This window comes from Canis lupus, chromosome 28 (genome assembly GCF_003254725.2).
Source record: "Canis lupus dingo isolate Sandy chromosome 28, ASM325472v2, whole genome shotgun sequence".
NCBI lineage: Eukaryota > Metazoa > Chordata > Mammalia > Carnivora > Canidae > Canis > Canis lupus.
This window is the reverse complement of record NC_064270.1, coordinates 16,647,650-16,671,340: the sequence shown is the minus strand read 5'-3', so window position 1 is coordinate 16,671,340 and position 23,691 is coordinate 16,647,650. Positions and strand designations below refer to the sequence as shown.

At 37.1% G+C, this 23,691-nt stretch overlaps 1 protein-coding gene and 1 long non-coding RNA gene across 4 annotated transcripts in view; one reads left to right on the top strand and one right to left on the bottom strand.

The window, feature by feature from the left end:
• Positions 1 to 23,691, top strand: part of CFAP43 (cilia and flagella associated protein 43) — a 112,785-nt gene that overhangs the window by 11,974 nt on the left and 77,120 nt on the right. For 2 of the 3 annotated variants that reach the window (XM_025467121.3, XM_025467119.3), the window contains exons 4-9: positions 2,951 to 3,118; positions 5,367 to 5,517; positions 11,265 to 11,421; positions 14,509 to 14,576; positions 17,443 to 17,574; positions 22,604 to 22,720. In XM_025467121.3, coding sequence (XP_025322906.3) covers positions 2,951 to 3,118; positions 5,367 to 5,517; positions 11,265 to 11,421; positions 14,509 to 14,576; positions 17,443 to 17,574; positions 22,604 to 22,720 — 793 coding nt within the window. The remainder of the gene's footprint in view (positions 1 to 2,950; positions 3,119 to 5,366; positions 5,518 to 11,264; positions 11,422 to 14,508; positions 14,577 to 17,442; positions 17,575 to 22,603; positions 22,721 to 23,691) is intronic. The other variant, XM_025467120.3, reaches the window with a different exon arrangement.
• On the bottom strand, positions 1,940 to 22,897 carry LOC125753930 (uncharacterized). The gene is made up of 3 exons (XR_007406876.1): positions 21,391 to 22,897; positions 3,941 to 4,026; positions 1,940 to 2,468 (listed from the first exon to the last, which is right to left on the bottom strand). It is a non-coding gene; the product is annotated as an uncharacterized LOC125753930 (long non-coding RNA).

Here is a 23,691-nt window from a genome sequence, read left to right as displayed (position 1 = left end):
TCTAAAGTGCAGTACTACTGCCCATGTATTTTGAGGAACCAGTGGGAAGGGAAGGTCACAAACCTTTCTTAGAAGTTGCACACATCACTGCCACTTAGATCCCACGGACCAATTTAGTCACAAGCCATGTGGAGCTACAAGGGAGGCTGGGAAATGCGGTGATCATTGTGGGTGACCATGTGGCTGGCTAAAAACCAGGAGTTCTGTTACTCAGAGAAAGAAATGGAGAAGAGATGTTGGAGGACACAATGCCTCTGCCACAGATATACAGGACTGGAGCTCAGGAGAGAGCTGAAGACAAACATTTGGGAGTTGCTAAATCAAAGTGGTATTCAAAATACTAGAATTTAAAAATCCAGACAAACAAAATGCTGCAAGTGGATAAGAATGCTTAAAGAGGAACCTAGGGCAGAACCTAGAGGAGCACCAGTAAAAGGATCTGAAAGAGAAAGAGAAACCTCATAGGAAACACAGAAGGATCAGTTATGGAAGGAGGAAGGACACTGGGCATGGAGGGTTCCAGAATATACTTCATCCGGGGTTCCTTAGAAACCAGAGCCTGAGGTAACAGCTCCTGAGCCACTTCTTTAGAAGGGAGTGCAACCCCAGGAAGGAAGTGGGTGGAGGTGGGAAAGGGGAAGGAACAAAGAAGAGGAGAGCCAGGATGAGGGCTCATTACTTTATGAGCCAGCACTTGGTCTCAATTGCAATTGACTGATTGCTCAGTCTCACAGGTAGTCTTTTGAGAGGCTGAATGAACTACTTTGAACATGGACAGTCCTTGGGCAGTGACAGACCCTGGGCTGAGAAGAGGAGAGGAAGAGATGAAAGTTTAACCACTGATTCCTGTTATCCCGTCAATCAGGGTTCACTGCACAAAGTGTTAACTGCCACATTTTCAGATTTATTTAGACCTCCTGCATGTCATCTCCAGGGGCCCAGGGGAGCCTCTGGGCCTGTGGAGCAGGCGTGAGCTGAGGCACAGGGGGCGTTGTGCCTACATAAGTTTGGTCAAAGCCTGCACAGTTGGACAGCCACTGAGTCTGCTAGTCAGAACAGGTGATCAAGCTCCAGACAGGGGGAAGCTGGGAAGCCTGAGATGTCCCCTAAGAGGCATGTGACAGAGATACCAAGAGTCACTTCAGAAGGTAGGTATTTAGCAGTGTCAAATCCTGCAGAGGTTAAGTTATACAAAAACTGAGAACTTCCTATTTGATACAGGATGAAGGTGGATATTCGTGGGTCTTGGAGAGAGCTGAGTCAGTGGAATGGTTTTGACGGTGCAGATATCCAGGCATGAGAGTGGGAGTGAGAAAGAGGAGGCAGTGAGTTTAGAACAACTCAATCAAGGAGTTTGCCTCAAAGAGTAGGGGATAGGAGGAGAGACATGGAAGAGTGAGATTGAGGAAAGGCTTTTTTAAAGATGGCACAGATGAACACTTAAGGAAGGAGTCATGAGAAACAAAGAGTCTAAAGATATAGAAGAGAAGGAATAATGGATAAACTAATGTTTCTTTTTTTTTTTTTTTAAACTAATGTTTCTAAGGAGACAAGACTAATGACCTAATGCACAGATGGTGAAATTAGCCTTAGGTCAGAGGAAAGACATGCCTTCCCCTGCAATAGGAGAGAAGAAAAGAATGATGCAGATCCAGACAGGTTGCTATGCTTGATAGCAGAAAATTGAGGGAAGTGGTGGTGGGGGGCGGATTCCCAGGTATCTTTTTCATGGAAGTCTTTTCACTGAGAGGAAGAAGGAGCTGGAGTGGTTAGAGGCTTCAGGAGAGGGGAAAATATTAAAAATGGCTGCTTTAGAGAATGGAGAGAGAACAGACCAGAGAAACACAGCAGGATTAGAGGTTGTATTGAGGGTCCAGTGGGGTAGTAACCACAAAATTATGTCATGGACACACATAGTCCTATGATCTTTATCCCTATGTCCGTAGCAGCCTGGGCTTTCAGTTGTATCCATCCAGGGTTGATGGTTTGACCAGGCATCTGAAGCAGAAAGTCCAAAGATCCAGGGAACCCATGATACCAGTAATAGAATGGCTGACATGAAGGACTGGACATTTGTGATAGAGGTGGAAGGAAGTGAGAGCACAAGGGTGCCAAAAGGCAGAGCGAGCTTGGTAGATACTAATTCCAGTTTCCCAGTCTCAAGTCTGAATGGAATGCTGGCTCCTGGAGGAGGAGTTAGCTCATTTATTTTTTCCTCCCATTTCATCTAGCAAAAGACTTTACCCATGGTAAGGATTCGGGATATTCTCTCAAATGGGTAAATGAATGAAATATTTTAAAGTACTGGTACTTTGATTTTAAGGGCACCTGGGTGACTCTTGGGTTAGGAGTCTGACTCTTGGTTTCAGCTCAGGTCATGAGATTCAACCCCATGTCAGGCTCTGCACAGAGTATGGAGTCTGCTGTGATTCTCCCTCTTCCTCTGCCCTTGTTCACACATGCTGTCTCTAAAAATAAATAAATAAATAAATAATAAATCATAAAATTAAATTAAAAAGTACTAGTACTATGATTTTTAGAACTCAGTAAATGATTAATTGGTATCAATGTGTATAGTACATACAGATTAATATGGATTATTCATATTTAGCATATTGAAACTTAGACAATTGTTTTTCAGCAAGTGTGATGATATATTCCACTTTCTAGGTTTGGATGAGTTAAACTCAAATTTAACCAGGAGGATAAAATAGCCTCGATAGCAAATGAGAGAGTAATGTCTTTAAAACACATAGTTATTTTGCTTAGAAGGGTACAGTATAATGATAAGCATAGTTATTAATTTGATATTAATATCATGGATTAAATAAATTGTATCACGAATTAAGGCTCAAATTTATGTGAATTGTTTTCAAATAATTAGATAAATGTTCTCAAGATGCGAAGTTCAAATGAATTATTTTTTTACAAAACACAATTACCCTCTAAGGAACTGGGAATCAAGTGTCATTTTGTGCAAGAAGTCACAACCTGGTACGGATGTAAGCCAGATGACCTTTAACCCTATGAACTGGCACCAGCTGTGCTTATCAAGTCCAAGTGCAGTGACTGTGTGGACCATTGAAAGAAGTAACCAGGAGCATTATCTCAAAGCAAAGTAAGAGACTTAGTGACTACACAGCCAAGTAGTGGTCTTAGTTTGCATTCATGTAATGTGATTGCATCAATTTGATGAATTAACTGGCTTTATATGTACATATTAAACATCTTAAATTATAACATCTTTCTACGTATCTAATTACCTTGGAGTGATTGCTTGCATTTTGAAAGGATTCTTTATGACTTGATTTCTCAATGAGTTTCTTTTAAATATCAAGTCTTCCTTGAGCTTTTCCCAACATGGTCTAATTTACCGAATTTGATTTGCTCTTAGTATTCCAAAACATGCTTATTTATAAAAAGGATGGTTATGAATTTTTGCTCCTATTACTTTGATGCCTAACTAGAACATAAAATATAAGAAACTTTTAGATATGTAAAACATAGATTTTGCCTTCAGACACATAATCTACAAACAGAAGGGCAGTCCATATAGTGAGGTCATGAGTTACCTGTTTAAATAGAACTAGGTCAAAAAGAAATTTTATGACCAATGTCCTGGTGATTAATAATAATGGTGCCTTTGTTAAGAAGAGTTCAAATGCTCAAGGTGCATCTGAATGGACTATTCTCAGTATATTCCCCAAAGCCAAAGACTAAGTTGATATTGGACATGTGTATCCTTGAAATTGAAATTTTTGAAAAGTTGCCTTCTTAAGAAAAATGTAATGTCTAAATGCAGAACCCTAAAGAAAGATACTTATTTCTGTTCAGTACTCCTTGTGTCTCGATTTCATTTTTATAAGAACCGAATGAATAGTCAAATCTGTCTCTAGGCAGAGATGTTCATAAATGAGTAATGTCTCTATCAAATTCTTACCAGGTAGGCAGTAATTTATCCCAGCATTCTCCTTTTGCTTGCTTTGAATATTCTCCTCTAGTTCTGAATGTTGAGTTGTGATTTTTCTATAAGCAAATAAAGTGAGAGACAAGGTGAGTGGATTGTCCTGGTTCAGAAAGCAAGCAGGATTAGAAAACACTCAAGTCTTATATTTGACTAGTAGATACTGTTTTTACATGATAATTTTTCAAAATTATTTATCATGCATAAAACATAACCAAGGAAATTTTGAATTTAATGCATAAAGCCATGAATTCTTCACACACCCCTTTTAAACCATATTATGGGTTAAAAAGACATAGGGTAGATTTGAAAATGAATTCTTGATATTAGAGATTGCAAAGGTAGCTACATATACAGATGGTCCTTGACTTAGATTGGTTCCACTTGAGATTTTTCGACTTTAGGATGATGCCAAAGTGATACACATTTAGTAGAAACTGTATTTCAAACTGGGTTTTGGCCTTTGCCCAGGCTAAAGATATGTGTTCCTATACTCTCCTGTGATGCTAAGCAGTGGCAGCTGCAGTTTCCAGTCAGCCACATGATCATGAGGATAAACAGCCTATCCTCTGACAACCATTCTGTACCCTTACAACCAGTCTTGTTTTTTACCTTCATTATAGTATTCAATAAACTACTTGAGATATTCACCACTTTATTTTAAAATGTATTGGCTTTGTGTTAGATGATTGGGACCAACTGTAAGTTGGCAACTAATGTAGTTTGCCCAACTAATGTAAGTGTTCTGAGCATACTTACAGTAGGTGAGGCTAAGCTATGATGTTCAGTAGGTTAGGAGTATTAAATGCATTTTTACTTAGGGTATTTTCAACTTATGATGGGTTTATTGGAACATAGCTCCATCATAAATTGAGGAAGATCTATATGTTTATTTTGAATCACATTGATTTTTATTTGAATTAATTGCCAACATTTAATACGTTGAGAGATTTCTCATAAATATCCAGATTATGATAATCTCTTGAAATTTTGAAACCAGAATTCTCAACAAACCCTCTTGGCTGGAATTGAATGACACCTACTCCTTTAGGAGGGAACACACTTTCCCATTTGCCACAGTCCCCTGCGACTCAGCTGCAGCTCATTTGCCCAGCTGCTGCTCATTTGCCCAGTCCCACCAATGTTCAAATGTATATAATTCCCACTTTAGATATTAACTTTGAAAAGTTTTTGAAAACTCCTGTATATTAATTTATAACTACATTATTTTTCTTTTGTGATATATATTCTTAAATCTACTACTTGGTGTTTATCTGGTTTGCTTGTTTGTTTTTTACACGTTACAATACCTCCTCACCTTGTTTATCACCAATGTATAGTGGTTATATCAGTGACCAGTCTTTGTTAATCTCATTATTCTGACTTCTCTTTTTTTCTGAAGGTCAGTAAAACTACCTATGGAAGATGGCTCATTCTTTAATGAAACAGATGTCATTTTCCCCACCTCATTGGCCAAGGATCTTATCTATGGACCTATACTCCCGCTGTCAGCCATTGCTGGGCTAGTAGGAGAGGAGGCAGAAACTTTCAGGGTAATTACCTGGCACCTCTTCCTGTTTGCTTATTTGATTCTCATAGTCATCCCATGAGACATGCAGGACAGAGAGGATCATCCTGTTTTCAATACAGATTGGCCTTGGAGACTACAAGAAATGAAGGCTCTGGAGTTTCCAGTTTGGTTGACTGGGAAGATGGTACTGATAAGAGGAACAAGGAGCCCAGACCTGATTTCAGTTTTGGACATATTGGATTTGGGGTGCTGGGAAGACATCCAGCAATAGACACCAGGTGGAAGCTGGGCAAGCGGAACTATTACTAGGATAGAGAAGGTAGGGCTGGAGACACTGATGTCAGAGTCATTACCACAGGGAGGTTAGTGGAGCACTGGAGTGGGGGAAGGATGATAGAGGAGAGAGGGTATCAGGGAAGAGAGCCAGAGAGGAAACTGATTTGTCAAGAATCAGGAATTAGAAAAAGACTCTGACAAGGGACACAGAAGTAGGAACAAATCCAAGCGAGAAGATCAAGGCCCTGGAAAATAGTGGAAGAAAACTACAAAAGGGAGTTTGTTAACAGCTACACACTCATTCATTCACATATTTATCAAGCTCCTTCTATGTAACAGGCACTGTTTTAGGCGGTGGGATCATATGATCACCAACCAGGCATAATCCCTACCCTTAGAGCTTACATTCTATCAGGGAGACAGCAACAACAACAAAAGTAGGGAAATACATTAAATCATTGAAAAATGCAATAATTATTATAATGGGATAAATAGGAGGGGGATGGAAGTGAGGAAGAGATTAACATATGCTGGTCAAGGAAGGCCACTGGGAAGACAACACTCATCCTGAGATTTGAAGGACAAGGAGGCTCAAGTGGTACAAACAGGGTCAAGAGTGTTCAGGCAAGGGTGCTGTATGTGCAAAGGCCCTGGGGGAAAGAAGATAAATCAGTGTTTTTGAAGAAAGAAAATCTGTGGTGGCTGCAACACAGTAAATGAGGAGACTGGGGTGCAGGTGCAGGTCAAGGGATAGGCAGGGAGCAGAGACAGCACATGAGTGAAGATGAGGAGCTTGATTCTGCTAAGCCTCTGGAATTTATAGTATGCTAATGTTTGTGTTCAAGCTCTAGGCCAAGGATAAAGGAAGTAGTAGCTCCCAAATGTTTTTGACCAGAGAATTAAGCTATAGATGTTAAAAATAATTTAATATGGTAATTGGTTTATTAAAAGTCTCTGGGAAGCAAGAGAAAAGGATGTGTATGCTCTTAGTATCTCCTCTAAAGGATGATTATTCATTTTTTAAATACAGAAGATGACCAATTCCTTTTAATAGCACAAATCCTAACCTGAGAAATACAACCACACTTAGCCACAATGGGGCAGCAAAGTAAATACAAATAGATCAGCCATCAGGCTTTACAGCTTGAAAAAAAGTTTCTGTGTTTAGTATTTGATGCCTAGGAACCCGTATTTTCAACTATCTGGAATCTTCTTCTGTAGCAAATTTCTGTAGGAGCACTCATCTTTCACATTTTGCATCAACAGGATGAACCCTACATAAAATACATAAAATTCAGGCATCTCTCTTTGTCATTTCAAAAATGCTGTGAAATGCCTTCTTTACTTGAATGTGGAGTCACCATTTTTTAAAATGCTCATAATAAACAGAAATCTTTGTTTCTTAGGACTTGTGTACTCAGTGCATTTTAACCTTTTTCTGAAAACAAATTTAACACTAAAGTTCTACATTTTAAAAGTCATACAGGGAATGTTCATAAAGCCATATGCTTCACATTTATACTAGAAATTAATTTTTCCAATATTTATTTTTCATCTGATAGATAAGTAAGGTGAGAAAAATGACTAAAACAGTAATTATGTCTGTACAATGGGTGAAAGCATAACCAAAAATAGATCTCAAAGGTCTTGATTCTATTCCTTCATTTGAATGACATTTCTTGTGACCTGGGTACCAACCAATGGCAAAGAAATTAGTAATGAACTGATCTATATGAGTCTTATAAATTGACAAGCTATGGACTTTTATAAAATTACAAACAATAAATACTCCCATTATGTCTCTTATAGCTAACACTATAAACACATTATAGGCCTCTAAATAGGCCAGCATCACATTACACAACTTATTTTAGGCCTGAGAAACAGTATCCAGCAGTCAAAGGGGAGCAATCAAAGGCAGATGTTATCTGGGCAGAAATTGGATCCAAGATAATGAATTTTATCTCAAGTGTCCAATGTTCTTTTTCCATCTACCCCCCCCTTTTTTTTTTAACAGAAGTCACTAAATAGGAATTCAGCTTGTAAACTGAACTATGCTGAAACATATTTAGATGCTTACATTTTCTAAAGCAATATTAAGTTCAGTTTTTCATGTTCAGTCTTCAAGTGATCAAAATGTTTGATTTATGACTCCAGAGAGATGAACAATGAGGTGGTGCTAACAAATGTTTTTAAACACTACTGGCACGTTTTTCATTTAAAATTTTTAGAATTTTTAGAATTAAAAATTACGGTTTCTGCTCACATAATCCATATAGTATTACATTCATTTTTATTATTTTTAATTTTTTACAAAGATTTTATTTATTTATTCATGAGAGATACCAAGAGGGAGGCAGAGACACAGACAGAGAGAGAAGCAGAGAGAGAGAGAAGCAGGCTCCACGGAAGGAGCCCAACGAGGGACTCTATCCTGGGCCTCCAGGATCAGGCCCTGGGCCAAAGGCAGGCGCCAAACTGCCGAGCCACCTAGGTGTCCCCTTAAATTCATTTTTAAATGGCACAAAACATATTTATTGATGAAAGAGAGTAATAGAAAAATAAGCCCAGGTTTATCTTAAAGTAACAAAAGTCACACACAGTACTAGTTTAACATAATAAAGCCAGAAAATTTAAAGTTTTAAATCTTCACCATCTGTTGCATACACATAGATCCGCTGGTGTGAGAACCAGATGTATGTGTTTTTTTTAAGATTTTTGAGCCCATTGCCATAACAGGTAAGAATCTGTCCCTTTGTGATAGATAGCCTAAGGTTAGATGTCATCAATACAACCCAAGAAACTTTTAAATAATGGTGATTAAATAATGGCATTCAGTGAATAAACTCTTCCCTGTGAGTCAAATCTCAATTAGATAGCACAAAAATGTCATCAATCAGCAGCAGTTTAATCCTTTCAGGTGGTTTTGCCCCCACCTTTTGGCCCATAGGGTGGCCAGATTATTAATCAAGTATTTATTTTCTAACAATCCAAGGCTATCAGGGCCTGAAATAGATCAATCATTGACCAAAGTCAATATGTCCTTTTAAAGAATCATCATGGTGACTTTTGCTATGTATGATTTTTGCCTTAATCATATTTCCTGGTCCATTCTAAATGATAATTCTCTCTTCACACTTCCTTCATTCCACCAAGAGGAACCAAGTGCTTTCTTATCATCAGTGCTCCCATAATATTTAAACACCCCTCTGCTATAACTTCCCATGTTTTCTGATTCTGATATTGGTTGATAAGTCTTCTTCCCTCAACAAATGACCATCCTATTGAGAAGAGGGATCCCTTGGGACCTGGTACAATACCTGGTATATAACCAGCATCTGATAAATATTTGTTTAAACATCAATTACATAACAAAGTTAGATCTGTTGAGAATCTAGTAGAAATAGTTACTTTGATAGTACCACACCTGCTTTACCTTGAACAAACCAGTCCTAATTAAAAGGACAGTACATAATACATTATTCAAATAATTGAGTAATTATCAGAAGGGTGGCTTACATATATTGAGGTTTTTTTGTTGTTGTTGTTTGTTTTTTAGATTTTTATTTATTTGAGAGACAAAGACAGAGATAGTGAGAAAGGAGGAGAGGGAGAAGGAAGCTCCAAGCTGAACAGGGAGTCAAATGTGGGCCTCTCTCTCAGGACCCTGAGATCATGACCTGAGCTAAAGGCAGATCCCCAACTGATTGAGCCACCCAGGAGTCCCTATTTACTGTTTTAATGGAAAAATAACTATATAGGTTTATGGTATTCCCCAACTGTGGAACCTCTTCCAGATTCTGCTTTCTTTTTCTCCACAGTGCTTTTCAACATATAATATTCTAGATATTTAACTTCTTAACTTATTTTTATTCTGTTTCCCCTCACCAGGACGTTAACCCTGTGAGGCCAGGGATTGTTTTGTCTATTTTGTTCACTGCTACATCCCTATACCTAGAAAGGTACCTGGAATGTCTTAATAAGCATCCAATAAATATTTGTTAGATGAATGAAAAGGTGAATGAAAGAATGAAATAAACATGGAGTCCTCAAGGAATTTAAAAATCCTATTAATTTGGCCAATAGCTTATTAAAAAAATGTTTTCTGTTCCAATAGGTGTAACAATCCTAAAGAAAACAAAAGTATTGTGTTATAACTAATGCAATTCTAATTAATGCTATAGCATAACACAAAGCACAGGTAGTACTAAATGTTACATCCTCAAATAAATAAGTGTGTAAACTAGTATGTTTGATTTGTTTAAATAGAAAAAAAGGAGTACTGTTATGACAGTATCCTGAATGCCACATTTTAATCAATGCTGAGGGGAAGCATATGCCCTAAAAAGCTGCCACAGCTGCCTTGACCCCCAGGAAGGAGAGCAGGTAGGCCTATACTTATAAGGAGAACTGCCCCATGCTGATAAAGATAGCTCTCCCCTGCCAGACATGAGTATTTAAGGCTGCAAGGGCCATACCACTGAGGTATTACCATCTAAGGCAGAGATCAACAAGCCATGACAAGTTTTGTTTGGCTCCAAGCTAAAAATATTCTCTTACACTTTTTAAAGGGATGTTTAAAAAAATAATAGGGATATGAGACAGAGACCTATGAGTCCATAAAGCCTAAATATTCACTGTCTCTTCCTTTACAAGAAAAGTTTGCCTTATATCCTTGTCCATGTTATTTTTACTCCCCAAAGCCAACTTTTCCTTTAGGTACATTCCATAGATTTTGTAAATTCTCTTTGAGTTTTCCATGGTATCAAAATCACATAGGATATTTCATGAACCAAATTAGAGAGGCCTCCAGAACCAGTCAAGTGTCCTCTTCTCATTTCCCACAAAAGCTAACTAAGCAAAAGATCTAGGCCAACCTCTCCTTAGCCACTCCAGGAAAATCATACCCGTCCTCCACTGCAGAATCAGGAGGATGAACGTTGATGAAAGATTTCCTCAAAAAGAGTGATTTTTAGCTAGATAATGACTTTCTTAGATTCAAGATATCAAAGAAGTCTACCAAGGAACAGTGTAGAAGTTACTACTCAAAATTTTCATGAAAACCTGTAACACTAGAACTCCAAATGTGTTGGCAAGACCATCTTATATATTCTTACTGAATTAAAATATAGACAAATGGAGCAAGGAAGGATAAGTTCACTTAGCTCTTGGCAAATGGCAGGACCAATGAATGTAATAAGCCTATATTCATGTTTCTTTCTGGAAGTTTTTTTTTTAAAGATTTTATTTATTCATGAGAGACACACACACAGATAGGCAGAGACACAGGCAGAGGGAGAAGCAGGCTCCACGCAGGGAGCCCGACGTGGGACTTGATCCCGGGTCTCCAGGATCACGCCCTGGGCAGAAAGCGGTGCTAAACCTCTGAGCCATCTGGGCCGCCCTCTTTCTGGAAGTTATTTATTGGGTATTTCTCTGGCTCTTAAGCCATTAATGCTCTCATAACACAAAGTTTTTCATCTTTCCCTAAAGCCTAAAGATGATCTATATCCTTCGCTTCACCCATCTATACATTGCTGGACTCCAACAAGTGACCTATATGTTGGCTGTGAAGAAGGTCATCTTTTAATGATTAATGGAGAAACCTTGAAAGTGACTGTACTTAAGATAGAAGACACAGTAGCAAAGGGTGAGAAACTGCTTTATTTCATTATTCCCAGAAGTATAGCCATTGGTGATGGTTTCACACTTGAAGATAGATGTTTGTTCCCTATTTTGGGGAACATCTTTGATTCTTTTCTTTTATCCCATAGTTCCCAGGTCCCGTGGGTGTTCCTCATAGCTAGTGTTTATTGACTAGTCTATGCTTTAGGCATTCTGCTATATTCCACATGATATATTTCCTGTAACCCTTCAAACACTTTATAAAGAGATACATTTTCATTGCCATGAGACAGATGAAAAAATGGAAGCATTGATTCCCAAGCTCACATAACTAATAAATTGTGGAGTTGACACCTGAACTCAGGCAATAGGACTTCAGATCCAAGTTCTTAGCTGTATCCTTTCCTATATATATGCCTGTTCTGTTTAATTTAAGCAAAGTATGCCCTTTCCTGCCCTCTACTCTCTCAAGGCCTTCTTTCACATTGACCTCTTTTAAGTTTAACTGCCATCTTGAAAATTACGTTTGTGTTCCTTGTATAGAATTTCTAAGAGAATGTGATCTGTTCTTAGATCTTCTGTCCATTCCTGGTCCCATCAACTGTGGCCAGGGTTGGGCTTTAGTCACAGAAGCTAATGTCCACTCATTAGGGGCTAGGTGTAGACCTTTTGAGAAGAGAGCCTCACCAGCACCAGCTCCCCAATCTGTCCAATGTACTCTGCATTCCAGTTTGTCTTAGTATTTCACATCTTGATTTCTGCAGCAACCTTAGCACTCACTTCATTGACCTTAACCAACAGCTAACCCAAACCAGGTGTCTCATCCCTGTCAAACCGTCCTTCTTAAAGACCACTTCAACATGCAATTCAAGGACTGTTCTGCCTTGGTTCCAAGCCCTTTCTGATCTGATCCTACCTGCTCCACTGACATTATTTCCTTCTACCCACCAGGATGAGTTTTCTGATCTAGCCAGTCATTTCTTCTCGTCATTTCACAAACCTGTCTCCTAGCTCACTCCTTTGCCAATATACTCTCTGAATCCTTAAGTTTCCAGCTAAATACCACCTCCTACAAGTTTCCCCCAGGGCAGTGCCTCTCATCTATTCCTGCTCCTATTTCTCTGGTTCAGACATCATTGAGGCCATTAAGTTTGACTTTTCCTGCTCCAGCCCTGCCTTCCTTTTACTGTCCCTCTACCCTCCAGGTTAAGTTTTCTCTAATCTAGTATCCATAGTACCATCCCAAAGCTCTCTAAAAGGTAAACCTCTTTTGTGGCCTGCCTTCCCAGTTCCTGCTCCTCCCGCACAAGCCTTAGAGAAGTTCTCATTGTTCCTGTGCTGTCTCCAAATTCTACCTGCTGGCATTTGTAGTTATCTTTGTCTAGGCTGTCCTTCTCTTCCTTGTTTACCTAGTGAGATCATCCTCTGTGGAGCCTTCCCTGTCTCCACCACAACCTTAGGGATTCTATCAGACTCACTCCCTTGTTAGAGACTCATCCTGTGCTTTTACAATGTCCTGTGTGCATGTCTGTCTTTCCCATCAGGTATCAATTTTCTGAAGTCAGGAACTGTGTTTTACTCATCATTTGGCTCCAAAGTTTAACACCTGTATGTCTTTGTAAAATGAATTCTAAAGCAATGTTTCTCATGTCCAAACTTCTGTCACATCTGTAATGTTATACACAATTTAGGACTTAATCATGTATAATCTTATATTGTTTACTATTTCCTTCCTGTATACTATTCCTAATAATTTTCATAGTATAGTATATATACTTTCATATAAATATTTGTCTAATGTCTACAATGTGGAAGACACTAAGCAAGGTGCCTCAGAGGTGACATAAATGGCAAATATATGATCTTATAATTTCCACCCTTGAGGGATTTATATTTTATTAAAGAGAATTAAACAAGTAGATAATTATTGCCAGGTGGATTAGATAATTTCATTAAAGAGAAACTTAACAAAGTGCTATGGGAATTCAAATGAGGGAAACAGGCCAAGTTAAGTCATTTTGAAGGTTGCATTTGAAATGGGCATTGCAGGATGGGTTCACAGATAGATAAGCGTAGATGGAGTTTTGGGCAATGATATCTGTGGACAAGAAAAACTGGGGAGGATTGAGATACAAGAAATGGACCAGTCTGTCTGGAGCATTGAGTGTTACATGGGGCTAGTGGGGAACAAAGGGACATATATATCATGTCTGACCTTGAATGTCCAGCTAAGGTACTTCTACTTAATTCAGCTGACAGTGGACAGACATCAAAAACTCCTGAATGGGGATGTATCCCAACTGGAATTGTGCATGGGGATATTAATTTAGTCATCATCCAAAAAAGGATGATACTAGAAGCAGGTACCAAAAGCATCAGGCACCTAGACTAGGCCTTGAGTGATAAGAACCTGGACTCTAGTGGTATTTGTATTGGAAAAGAAGGAACTGTTGGGAGGTGAATAGTCTTTGAAGGAAAGGACAGTATGCTTCTTATCATGTGGCAAAATGCCAAGCACGTAGTATATAGTAAACAAATAATTTGATGAATCCTCTCTTAGTTTTTGATCGTATAGTTCTCATGGTTTGTCTACATAAAAGGTAATTTACTTTTGTTCTTTTCCCCCATGGACAATATTTTATTCATAACAATTATTCTTATAGAATATTTTTTCTTTTCACTTTTTTAATCTACTTTATTTACTGAAGTTTGAATTTACATACCATAAAATGTACAAATCTTAAGTATGCAGCTGGATAATAAATTAGGTTTGGGTTTATTTATTTTTTCCTGTCATCTTAAAATCTCTGACAATGCTTTTCTAAAATAAGAAAATATATTTGCTATATAATTCTACAATGTTAGTTCCACAGATCTGATGATACAGAACTTTAAAAAGAAACTCATGTGATTTACATTAGTAGTCAATGCTGAGCAGCTTTTATTATTCATTGTTTGGAAGACATCATACCACATATTCTGATAGGAAGTTGATTTTTAGAAAGGATTACAAAAAAATGAATAGTCCTAGGAAAGCAAATGAGATTAATTACTTTATATTGCACTTTTAGTTATGTGCCACCTGTTTTATCTTGTTTTTCTTTTCCAAAAGAGAGAAGAAACCTTATCAGTCCAGTCACCATGGCATATCAGAAGGGAGGCGTGCTGATTTCTGGAATTGTAATTATTTTTTTCTTCAAAATTAATTGTTGTCAAGAATATATACAATTTCAAAAAAAAGAATATATACAATTTCCACTTGCTGCTACTTATTATTATGAGTCATAATTTGGGATGTCAGGTTCTATCAGATTATTAACTAAAATTGTTTCCTTTTTAAAAAATAAATAAATAATAAAAAATAAAATTGTTTCCTTTTTGGATGCTATTAAGAAACTTTTTATATGAAAATTTTTCAAATGTATATGAAAGTAGAGACAACAGTGTAATGGGCTGCCATATATCTAGACTATTGCAAATAATCAAAAATAGAATTAAAAACTCCAGGCCTAGGGTGCCCGGGTGGCTGTCAGTTAAGCATCTTCCTTCAGTTTAGGTAATGATCTCAGGATCTTGGGATTGAGTCTCACATCAGGCTTTCTGCTCAGTGAGGAATCTGCTTCTCCCTCTCCCTCTCCCTCTGTGCTCTCTCTCTCTCAAATAAATAAATTAAATAATTACAAAAATAAAAACTACAAGCCCCCTAGAACACCTAATATCTGTCACCCAACTTCATGCCTTTTTGTATACGAAATACATTAGGTTGTCAGACACAAATGGAACCTTTTGTCTAAGCTTCAGCCTAGCTTCTTGTACATGTCATTTAGCTTACATGTATTATACTATTATTGTTCATATTAGAATTAGCATTAATGGCCTTCATTTACTTGGCACCTACTTTGTGCCAGGCACCATGCTACGTCCTTTGCTTGTATTATCCTATTGGTTCTCATAATGATGCTATCAAGTAGGAACTATTAATAACCTCCTTATACAAAGGAAGGAGCCAAGCCTTACAGCATTGGTAGCCAGTAAATGGAGTTGCTGAGACTTGAACCTAGGTGTGTCAAACTCCAAAGTCTTTGCTCTCATTTATTAGAGTATACAGCCTCAGTTAAGTATGAAAAGGGGTCAGACTGCAGTGCTTTTCACAGTGTTGGAATCAGTGCTAAAGTTCAGAGCTGACTTACACTAAAATCTGAGATCTACTGGTAGATGGCCCAAGACCACTATTAGCTTTGTCTCTTCCATTGCCACAGATCGCATTTCCAGGACCCTGAGAGCAGTTAGGCCGTGATGACAAGAGATGTAGCTCCATCAATGAGAAGCAATCTTGAGCTCATAAACCTACATTCAGCTGGTGATCCATTCCCCTCCCCTGCAGACTTGCAACAGACTATTATCCTTGCACCCCCTCCCAGTGCTCCACTTCCTACATTTAGTCTGCATTAATGACCTCTTATGACTCTTGTCCTTCTCAAAACCACCCTAGGCATTTTTTACTTTTATTTTTATTTTTTTCAGAGAAAGCACAAGCAGGGAGGGGCAGAGGGAGGAGAGTGAATCTTAAGCTGGCCCTATCCTCTGCGCAGAACCCAATGCAGGTCTTGATCCCATAACTCCAAGACCATGATCTGAGCTGAAATAAAAAGTCCGATGCCTCACCAATTGACCCCATAGGCGCCCCTCACCCTTGGCATTTTTTTTTTTTTTTTAGCATTTTTTAAAGCCTAGTTTAGAGACTCTTGGCTGACTCAATTGGTAAAGCACGTGACTCTTGCTATTGGTGTTGTGAGTTCAAGCCCCACATTGGGTGTGGAGATTACTTTAAAAATAAAATTTAAAAAACTAAACAAATAGTTTATAGGAATAGTTGGAGCATCTACTCCATGAGAGATGGAGAATGATGATGAGTTTGGAGAAAGCACCTTGCATGTTTTGTCCCTCAGTTCCCAAATATGTGAACTCAGCCATCTCACTAATGTATATACTTGATAGTGGGATCTAATCTAGAAATGATGGATTAATTTGCCCAAAGCCTCCTCACTACTGTGAATATAACTCAAATTCCTCTTGAGAATAAATGAACCTAAGTCTGTTTACAGCCAACCAACCAACCAACCAACCAACTGATTTTTACTGTTTCTAGCAGGGTGAGAAATGCGATAAGAAGATTAAAGGAAATAAACAGCACACTTCCTACCTTTGGGTATTTAGGGAGAAAATAAATGCACATAATAATGGTTAAAGAAACGCACATAGTAATGATTAACACATTAAGGCTAGTGTTCCTTGAAGTAAGGAGACTGCTATATGCAAACCACATAATGAACTGCTTCATTTGCCCTATCTCCTAATAATGAAGAAAGTGGTAAAAAGATAGATGCTAGATGGATGAAACTAGAGAGTAGTATGCTAAGCAAAATTAGTCAGAGAAAGACAAATACCATATGATTTCATTCATTGGTGGAATTTAAGAAATGAAACAGGTGAACATAGGTGAAGGGAAGGAAAAATAAAATTGGATGAAAGTTGAGAGGAAGGCAAATTGTAAGAGACCCTGAAGTCTAGGAAACGAAGTCCCCTTGCTGGAGGGGAGGTGGGTAGGGGGGAGGGATAACTGGGTGATGGGCATTAAGGAGGGTACTTGATGGGCTGAGCACTGGGTGTTATATGCAATTGATGAATCACTAAATTCTACCTTTGAAGCTAATAAAACAAAATTCCAACTTTATTAAAGACGATCTTACTTGAAAAAAATAGATAGATGCTTGAGAAGTTCAAAGAAAGGAGATATCAGTAAAATTTTAGGTCACAAAATTTTGTGTCACAAAAGAGATAAAATTGAAACTTGACCAGGAAGGGTGGTTAAAAGTTGCTTAAATAAAGATAAGACAGGGCATTCTAGATAATGTAAACATTGATGGTTGATAGTCAATAAAATAAACTGTGGTTGATAGTCAATAAGTCTTAGTCATTTGACATGGATATTCTGTACTGATTGAGACTGATTTTCTGTGTTTATATCATTGTTTTTGGTCTCTAGGATGGCTTTGTGTATTCTTTTATTATTAAAGATTCAACTTACAAAATAGAGACTTTCCTTGATGTTGAAGAGCCCGTGGAACATATGAGGTTTTCTCCAAATTGCCAAATGTTGCTGATTCAAACAGACAAGGTATGCTAGATGACAATTTCCTGATAGACAATTTTCAAATATTATTATTATTATCATTGCACTACAGGAATGAAGGGCATAGTGCTGCAAAGTGATCCTCTACAAGTCAGAACTCCTTAGGTTACAAATGAAAAAAATACCTAATTTAATAGACCTAAATAACAAAGAGGGTTTTGTTTGTTCATTTATTTGTTTTTGTGCATGTAACTAAAAGAGCAAGGAGTTAATCTGAATCCAGGGGCTCCTCTGATGCTGCTGGCCTTGTTTTGTGACCATATTTTGGTTCTGTTTCCTCTCTGCTATCAATCTTCCCATGCAGATTCTCCATCTGAGAAGTGTCAAGAGAGCCTTCTGCAACTCCAGTTTTTATTTCTTCCCTCATGGTGACAATTGTGGAAAGACATCACAAAAAAATGTCCTTGAATTTAGACTCATTGTATTTACTTGGGTCACCTCTCTACCTCTGTGGCAATTACTATGTCCAGGAGGATTCTAAGCTGTCATTGGCAAGACCTAAGTCACATGCCTACCCTTGGACCCTGTGTAGAGTCAACCCAACCAAACATGGACTGATATTAGAGTTATGGATGATTCTCTAAGGAAAATATGGGTTCTGTAAAAGAAGAAGGGCAGGGGAATAAATACAAGGTAAAATGAAATATCCACCTCAATTATTATACTGTTAGACTCCTAATTAATGGAATGATTCTCAAAAGTCAGTATTAGCAATAGTTTATATTGTGAGACAATGACTTTAGGTGGATTATAAAGGAAGATCAATGATTTTTTGCCTAAAGGAAACTTAAGTTTAAATATAGAAAGATTTCAGTTGCTGGTAAGTAAATACCCAAAGTTAACTGTGCTGGAGCACCTGGATGACTCAGTCAGTTAAGCATTTGCCTTTGGTTCAGGTCATGATCTTAGGGTCCTGGGATTGAGCCCCATATTAGGCTCTCTGCTCAGAGTCTCCTTCTCCTTCTCCTTCTGCCTGCCACTCTGCCTAGTTTTGCTCTCTCTGTCAAATAAATGAGTAAATAAAATCTTAAAAAATAAAAACAAAAACCACTGTTCTAACTATGTTTTAATAAATAACAAATAAATGACAATCCTAAAATATCTATGGAGGACAGGAAACAATAAAAAAATGTAACATAACAGGAGGGAGAAAGACTGAAATAGAACTTCTATAAGAGAAACTATACTAAAAAAGTAAAAATTAAATGAATATGTCTGACATGGGGTTGGACAAAGCCAAGGAGAAAGTTAATGAATGGAGATAGATCAAAAGAAGTTATATAGAATGTAGCCCTGATATTCAAAAGCAGAGGGTATATGGAAGGGAAAATAAGAGACATGAATAATACAGTGTATGTTTGATTGGAATCCCAGAGAGGAGAGCGAGTAGGGCACAGACAGTATTTAAAGAGATATTTTCCAGAACTGATTAAAGATATGAATTTACAGATTCAAGAGGTCTATTCACTCTCAAGCAGAATACTAAAAAGGTGACCATACCTGGACTTAACAAAGTGAAACTGTTGAAAACCGAAAACAGAAAATCTTAAAAGCAATCAGAAAGAAAAACAGTTTATTTCAAAAGAATTTCAATTAGACTAACAGCTGACTTGTCTGTGGCAATAATGCAAGTAAGAAATAGTGAAGTGTTATCTTCTGTGTAGAGCAGGGATCAGCAAACTATGGCCGCATAGGCCCCAACCAGCCTGCTGCTAGTTTTTATAAATCAAGTTTTATTGGAACACAATCATACTCATTATTTATGTATTATCTATGGCTGCTTTCACACTAAGTAGTTGTAAGAGATCACATCCAAAGCCTAACATATTTACTATTTGTCCATTTGTTGAAGAAGTATGCTGACCCTTGATGTAGTGAAATAAGGTAACTATCACCTAATAGAATTCTGTACCCAGTGAAAGCACTTTTCAGTATAAGAGTGAAAAAAGGCATTTTTAGATGCTCCCAGATCATTACTAGGAAAATTCTAAAGAATGTATTTCAGACAGAAGGAAAATGATCCCAGATGGAAGGATTATGTTGCAAGAATGAATAATAGTAATAGTAACTGTGTGGAGAAGTGTAAATGAACACTGCCTATATAAAACAGTAAAAATAATGTGAGGTTGGGTTTAAAAATAGCATTGAATTAAAATTCCAGACAACAATAATGTGAACTAGAAGGGACGGAGTAAATGGAAGAAAGTGTTTCAAGTTCATTATTTACTTTCCCAAACAGAAAGTAAAGGTTTTAAGTAACCTTGTAGTGTTTATAAATTAAGTATGCCTATTATAAGTTCTAAGGTAACCACTAAAAGAACTGAAACAGTAGATGAAATTTCTACACTGTAGATGAGAGTGAAATGTTTAAAAAAAAGCAACCCAAGACAAAGTTAGAAAAGAGAGAAAAAAACAAAACAAGTAAGAAAGTAGAAGAATAAATTAAAATGTAATATTTAAACTCAAATATATTAGTAATTACAATAAAAGTAAAACAGAATAATAAATATAGTTAAAAGGCAAAGGTTGCAATACTGGATTTTTTTAAAAAAGCAAAACCCAATTATATACTATTTACAACTGACACAGCTGAAGTATAAGTATACAATAAAATTGAAAGCAAATAAAAATACAAAATACAGAAACATTGAAGGTAAATTGAAAATTGAAAGAAAGGGTAGCCCAGGTGGCTCAGCAGTTTAGTGCCTCCTTCAGCCCAGGGTCTGATCCTGGAGAACCAGGATCGATTCCCATGTCGGGCTCCCTGCATGGAGCCTGCTTCTCCCTCTACCTGTGTCTCTGCCTCTCTCTCTCTAATAAATAAATTTTAAAAAAATTAAAAGTAAGTAAAAAGGCAGAAAAAGTTCTAACATGTGAACATTAAAAAAAGAAAGCCAGTGGTGCTATATTAATATTAGACAAAATAAATGTTCTGGCAAAAATCACAACTAAAGATAAATGACTTTATTTCAAGAATAATAAAAGGTTAAATTCACTAGTAATATATGAAAATTAAAAATATATAGGTATTAAATAAACAGTCCTAAAATATATAAAGCAAAATGTGACAAATGACAAGGAGAAACAAAGTCATTATCTCAATGGAAGCCTTTAATATACTTTTCTCAGTACATGATAGAATAAACTGTATCCCCAACACAGCAGCCAAAGTGAGAAACACTTTTCCATTTTCTCTTCAGAGCCTTCCAGTGATTCCCCATGTTATTCTGACTAAGAGCCAAAATCCTCACTATGCTTTACTCTCCCTTCATGATGTGGATTCTCCTCACCATTCGGCCTGATCTCCCCCTACCCTGCTTCTTGTTTGCCCTGCTCCAGTCGTACTGGCCATCAGGCGTATTCTTTAACTCACCGAGCATGTTCCTCCCTCACAGTGTTTGCACTAGGTGCTCTCTCTGTCTGGAATGTTCTTCCCACAGAATCTCAGGAATCCTTTCTTTCCTCATTTCCTTCAAGTCTTTTTTTATTTTTTTTATCATTCTTTTTTTGGTATATTTTTTTATTGGAGTTCAATTTGCCAACATACAGTATAACACCCAGTGTTCATCCTGTCAAGTGCCCCCCTCAGTGCCCGTCATCCAGTCATCCCATCCCCCTACCCACCTCCCCTTCCACTTCCCCTTGTTCGTTTCCCAGAGTTAGGTGTCTCTCATGTTTCATCACCCTCTCTGATATTTCCCACTCATTTTCTCTCCTTTCCCCTTTAATCCCTTTCACTATTATTTATATTCCCCAAATGAATGAAACTATATAAAGTTTGTCCTTCTCCAATTGACTTACTTCACTCAGCATAATACCCTCCAGTTCCATCCATGTTGAAGCAAATGGTGAGTATTCGTTGTTTCTAATGGCTGAGTAATATTCCATTGTATATATAGACCACAATTCTTTATCTATTCATCTTTCGATGGACACTGGGCTACTTCCACATCCTTCAAGTCTTTCAGGTCACTTCCATAAAGCCTTTTTGGATACTCAGTTCACATTCTTATTTTGTCGTGTCATATCCTCTTTCCCTGCTTTATTTTTTAATTCTTACAAGCACTGCTGTTTAACTTACAGTATATCTTATTTAGACACCTTGTCCATTGTCTGAATCCCCCAGCAAAATGTAAACTCCATGAGGGCAGAGAATTGTTGTCTGTTTTGTCCTCCGATGTAGGTTCAGCATCCAGAGCAGTGCCTGGCACAGTGTAGCCACTCAATATTTGTTGAAGGAATGAATGAAAGGTAAAATTAGTAAATATCTATCAAATTTAGACTCTATAGAGTTGTTTTTTTTCAGATAAACAAGAACAGAAATATTCACTTTTAACTTGAGTAAACCTGAAAAACTTGTGTTAGTCGAAAGCTGACTTCTTTGCTAGTTAAGTGCCCACACCATATTATGGTTACTTGGCAGAGTCACAACTAAAAGGATACATTTTTTTGAGAGGTGAATTGGCAGCTGAGAATGATAAAGAAGTCATAAAGTCATAAGTCATAAAGTAACATAAAGTAACAGCTGCAGCCACATCTCCACAATTTCCACAAAGGCTTATTTAAAAGTTTGTACCAGTGCCCACCATGGTCTAAGCCTTAATTTACCTTCACCAATTTTCGATTTTCCACATTTTCCTAATTTTTTGTATAAATAGACATTATTTTGGGGGTTAGAAAAAATATTTGTTCTGTTTTATAACTTAAAAAACAAAGGATTGGAGTTGGAGAGAAGAAGAAAGTCCTATTTATTATTTTAAATTATGAATGAATTAATTAATTAATAAACAAAAAAAACTAAGCATCCAGATTTTAGGCTCCTCAAAGTCAGGGCCTTAGGTAAATTAATCTCTAATTTCCCATCACCTCTTCCCACACAGTGCCTTGCTCACAGTGGGTGTTTAATAAATATTTGTTGAACTGCATATACAATAATTGCATTATATTTCTTCTTTCTTTCTTTCTTTCTTTCTTTCTTTCTTTCTTTCTTTCTTTCTTTTTGTATATTTAACAGGGATCTATTTATATTTACACTTTTGGTGAGGAGCCAACCTTTGATAAAGTTCTAGAGGCTTGTGATGGGAAATTTCAGGCAATTGACTTTATCCCACCCGGAAATGAATACTGCATGGTAAGGAATATCTTATTATCTCACAGTAGGATTTAAAGAAAAGATTTTGGAAGATCATGTGCAACCTTACACAAATAGGAGGCAGAGGGTATTCTTGAGGATGTGGGAGAAATGCCAATCCCTTCCATCATCAAATCTACTCCCCAGTTAGAATGACATAATTGTATTGTGACTTCATAGTAGTAAGCATCTGAAAACAGTCAAAGCAACTGAAATCTTAGGAGCCATCCTGTTTATATTCACCATCCAAGTTTTCCAAGCCAGATCTTTCAACATTCATTGCTAAAGAGTTACCAAAACTCATTAAACAATTAGGGTTTGCCCTCTTTCTGAGTGGTACAGACTCTCTGAGGATAAAAATGAAATACTGGCCATACTCAAGACATAAATTCAATCTACTTATGAAAAATAACCCACCTACTATATTCAGAAAATAAACTTTTTCCTGGTGTTTAATTGCTTACCTTTATTGATCTCAAGAAACATTTCATTTTTTTATATGATTGATCAACGAATCCATTAAGATTTTGGGAGTCCTAGCAAAATATGTACAAGATCTATATGAGAAATTTACAAAACTAATGAAAGAAATACAAGATCTAAATAAATAAGTATTGCATGTACATTGGAAACAGGACTCAATATTGTAAAAGTGTTAGTTCTTTCCAACCTTACCTATAGATTCAATGCAATTCCAGTCAAAATCCTAGCAAGTTATTTTGTGTGTATCAATAAACTGATTCTAAAGTGTATACAGAGTGGCAAAACACTCAGAATTGCAAATATAACATTGAAGAACAAAGTATAGGACTAATACTACCCAATTTCAAAATTTATTACAAAGCTACAGTAATGAAGACAGCATGGTATTGGTAAAAGACTGGACAAATAGAACAATGGAACAGAATAGAGAACCTAGAAGTAGATCCACACAAATATAGTTAACTGACCTTTGTCAAAGAGGCAAAAGC